The sequence below is a fragment of the Dipodomys merriami genome, unplaced genomic scaffold, assembly GCF_024711535.1.
Source record: "Dipodomys merriami isolate MVZ:Mamm:240054 unplaced genomic scaffold, mDipMer1.0.p SCAF_31, whole genome shotgun sequence".
NCBI lineage: Eukaryota > Metazoa > Chordata > Mammalia > Rodentia > Heteromyidae > Dipodomys > Dipodomys merriami.
The window spans coordinates 13,107,493-13,111,888 of NW_027204604.1; the positions used below are offsets into that span (position 1 = coordinate 13,107,493).

Genomic DNA, 4,396 nt, shown 5'->3' on the forward strand with positions numbered 1-4,396 from the left:
ATATCAAATCTTAAATTACAGTTAGTCTACCTTAATTTTCAAAGCTTTCATCAGAATTGGTCTAGCCTATGAGACAGTCCTTATCCCAGTTCTATTTCAAGTATCATTAATAGTCTTCCTGGAGCTTGTTATCTTTGACTCAAGCACCTACCTCTCTGGCTCAGCACAGGCTGCCAAGAAAGAAAGGTCTCTAACACAAAGAAGCATCTACATGACCTTGAGGGAGGAGGGAAACTGTTCCCTATGTAGGGATTTCTAACATGCCAATCCATAGTTGTTCACATGGCCACAGACAAAACAAAGGTGAGAAAGTTAGCATTATCTAGATAATGCACATCATGCTGATATGACAGGTGAATATTTTTCGTAATTATTCACTTGTTCCACTCATTGTCCATTCCACACAAGGCAAATCAGTGGTCCCTCTACTTGTGGCTCTAGTCTTACATGTTGTAAATAATCTTTTATTTACTCAACAGTCTTTCAAATCATGGAAAGACACATTGTAACTCTATAAACTAACATCAGAATTCTTGAAGCAATTTTTGTTTTGATTCAAAAAGATGGATTCTCTGACCTGAAGACATGGCTCAAGTATTAGAACACCAACCATGAGGAAAAAAGTTGAGCAAGACCTCAAGGCCCTGAGTTCAAACCGTAGGACCAGCCAAAAAAAACAAAAAAAAACAAAAAAACAATGGGCTAAGGATTTGGAAAGCCATTTAGCCAGTGGTTCACATCTACAATCCTAGTTATTCAGAAGACTATCAGTTCAAAGCCAGCCTGGAAAAACACATACACAATTCACATGCAAAGGCAGTTTTTCTCAAAAGGTTGTTTTGACCTCAAATCAACCTGAGGTTGATGGCTAGAGCAGCTTAATCTTTGACTGAATTTGCCTAGTTGCCAGCACAGTAAATGTGTAGAAATGCCTCTATTTCACTTACAGCTGGTTATAGAGGGGGGAAAAAATTCCACAACCTTCATCTTCTTCCTGTCCTATTTCAAGAGATAATTGGTAAAAAGTAAAAGACTTTACAACTAGGAGTGACAATGAAGAGAAAGAAAAGCATCAAGGTATCAGTTTCAAGAGAAGGGCTGAGGAGTCTTTACCTGAAATGAGAAGATCTAACATAAATGGCATCAAAGAAAGTGCTCAGGGTGACACTAAAATGTGTATGGGAAGGACCAAATTTAGCTAAGAGACACTTTAAAAGAAACAAGGAGCCATGTGCCAGTGGCACACACCTGTAATCCTAGCTACTCAGAAGGCTGAGATCTGAGGAGCCCTGTTTGAAGCCAGCCCAAGCCAAAAAAAGAAAAAAAAAAAAAAAAAAGGCTCAAAGACACATAGCTAATTAAACAACAAAAATCCCAAAGTAGAGGTGTGACTCAAGTGGTAGAATGCCAGCCTTAAGTGAAAAAGCCAAGTGAGAACAAGTGAGACCCTAAGTTCAAGTCCCAGTACTGCTGCTCGCACAGATCATCCCCTGCCACACATACACACAAGTTAAAGTTTTATTAAAATTCCATGGGGTTCTTTCAGCTTCTGTGATATTTTATATTGAGTCCCTTATTCAGTTCTGTAGTTTAAATCTAACCATACCGGGCTAGGAAGGTGGCTCAGTGGTACAGCACTTGCCTTGCATGCATGAGGCCCTGGGTTCAATTCCTCAGCACCACATAAGCAAAAAGAAAAAAACTGGAAGTGGCTCTGTGGCTCAAGTGGTAGAGCGCTAGCCTTAAGCTGCCCACACCCAGAGTTCAGGCCCCACCACCGGACCCCCCCCAAAAAAATAATAAAATAAAATAAAAATAAATCTAACCATACCTATGGCCAACGTGTGTGTGTGTGTGTGTGTGCGCGTGCGCGTGCGCGCGCGCCTGTACCTAGGCTTGAACTCAGGGACTTTGGCTCTCCTTCAGCCTTTTTGCTCATAACTGACACTCAACCACTTGAACCACTCTTCCAGTCCATTAATTTTGCTTGGGGGGTGCTATTTTGCATTTGGGGTTGTTTTTTTTTTTTGTTTTGGGGGGGGGGGATATAGGGGCTGTTAACTGGAAATAAGAGTCTTGCCAATTTTTTTGTCCAGGCTGGATTTGAATATTGATCCTCAGATTTCAGCTTCCTGATTAGCTAGAATTACAGTTATGACCACCAGTGCCCAGTACTTGCTAACCTTTAAGTAAAAAGTATTCTGAGCTTCAGTTTTCTCATCTGTGTAATGGGAATAGCAATATTACTGTTATTAGTTAGATCTACTTCAGAAGATCACAACTAAGAGTCACATGAAGCCGGGCACTAGTGGCTCACGCCTGTAATCCTAGCTACTCAGGAGGCTGAGATCTGAGGATCGCGGTTCAAAGCCAGCCCGGGCAGGAGAGACCGTGAGACTCCTATCTCCAATAAACCACCAGAAAACCGGAAGTGGCGCTGTAGCTCAAGCGGTAGAGTGCTCGCCTTGAGCTGAAGAGCTGAGGGACAGTGCCCAGGCCCAGAGTTCAAGCCCCACGGCCGACAAAAAAAAAAAAAAAAAAGAGTCACATGAAGTAAGAAGTATGAAACCATTTTTAAATAGTAAAGCACTCTACAAATATTGGTTGCTACCTTACATGGAACACTGTTATAAACATTTTTAAAAAATAAAAACAGGAGGAAACAAAATGTTTCTTTTACCTGAAAGAGAAGGGATGGTGTAGAGCAATTTTAAACTATTGACAAAATGTATTTAGGGAAATCGTTTGATAGAAAATTGAATTATTATTTAGAAGTGAGATTCTCAGAGGAACATATCTACTTTAAACAGAAAGCAAGAAAAAAATAAAAGTGTGCATTTAGCTCTCAGCTTAAAATAACTGATCGTGTCCTATTAAGGAGAGAGAGTGGAGTTAATGACAGCCAGCATATACAAATATTGTCCCATAAGTAAGAAAAGTAAAGGTTATTGCCAAGCACAGTACTACCAGGTAGCCCACAACTACTGTGTATGTGGCGCGAGGGGTGGGGGGTTGGTGGTGGTTTTTAAAGAGGGCTTTAGAAAGAAATGGAAAAGCTATTCCTGAAGTATCCGTCAGACCACAGCGATTCAGCTCCTTGGAAGTTCAGAGAGAGGTAGCAATGCTGCCTCGCATAGAGGAGGACACCCACAACAATGAGGTCAAGGGTGTTCTGAGAGGTATAGCCTAGAGAAGACACAAACTATTTTTGAAGCACAACGTATCAGCAAAACAAGACATGGAGTTTCCTTTAACTGGGGATAGGAATTTACTTTTTTAAGTGAACTAAGTTATTCATTCAATAAAGAGGCCACCACACAGACACAGAAAGATTGAATTTTTCGAAAGGACATCAGACAGGGCTAAGGATGTTGCTTAAGGGGTAAAGTGCTTGCCTAGCAAGACTGAAAAAAATGACCACACACACACACACGGCTGAATGGACGTCATACAAATAATAACAATAATGCATAGAAGTGGTCATAAGGTACAAAAATAAGACACAAGTGAAGATGCTTATCTATAGGAATACCAGCGGGAATCCAGTCACCAGTCACTATGACAACCCAAGTAGGTGGAGGGAAATACAAACACTGACCGGGCGTCAAGACGATACTGGTTAGGTAGGGACCCCCGACTTGACCAGCATAGAAAGGCGGCCAGGGGCGAAAGGGAGCTGGCCGCGGAGACGGCGTCCACGCCGGGGGCTGGCGGCGCCCGGGGACCCGCTCGGCACTGACCTGGTGCAGGGCTGTCAAGCCGTCCACGTTGACCGTGTTGATGTCGGCACCTCTCGCCAGCAGCTTTTTCACCTCGTCGGTGTCCCCGCTGGAGCAGGCGGCCAGGAAGACGGCGCCATCCTCGAAGCGGACCCGCGGACTCCCGCGCCTCGTCTGCGACGGCCGCCCCGCGCCTCGACGCTCCACGGGCTCCTGCTCGGTCAGCGAACCCCGCCAGCGCCTCAGCTGCTCAGCCCGCCGCATTCGCGCCGACTCTGCCCGCTTCCCGCCCAGGTGCTCTAGCTCCGCCATTGCTCGGGCCTCGGCAGCTGCTGCCGAAAGTACCAATACTGGACTGCTGGAGCGGGTTGGGTGGACGCTGCCGCCTCCCTCAGAGCGCTTCAGCCAGGAGGAGAAGGCGGAGACCACTGCGCCGCCATCTTTACTCCTCCCGCCACTAGCACCGCCTGCACGCTCTCTTGGCTTCAATACGTTCGCACTGCCCGATCCTCAAAGCATCACGGGACTTGTAGTGATACACACTGGACTCAGGGAACCCCCAGGGCCGTTAGGGAACTACATATCCCTGGATGCATAAGAAAAGAGGCGAGGTTAGCCTGCTCCCTCCCCCACTGCAGTCCCGGCGGGGTCACCTTTGCCCTGAAACCGGGCGGCCT

At 45.5% G+C, this 4,396-nt stretch overlaps 1 protein-coding gene across 5 annotated transcripts in view; it reads right to left on the bottom strand.

Moving 5' to 3' along the window:
- Window positions 1-4,181, bottom strand: part of Ppp1r12b (protein phosphatase 1 regulatory subunit 12B) — a 209,584-nt gene extending 205,403 nt beyond the window's left edge. For 4 of the 5 annotated variants that reach the window (XM_070041820.1, XM_070041818.1, XM_070041819.1 and 1 more), the window contains exon 1: window positions 3,741-4,181. In XM_070041820.1, coding sequence (XP_069897921.1) covers window positions 3,741-4,031 — 291 coding nt within the window. In that variant the 5' untranslated portion in view covers window positions 4,032-4,181. The remainder of the gene's footprint in view (window positions 1-3,740) is intronic. The other variant, XM_070041821.1, reaches the window with a different exon arrangement.
- Window positions 4,182-4,396: the final 215 nt, after the last annotated feature.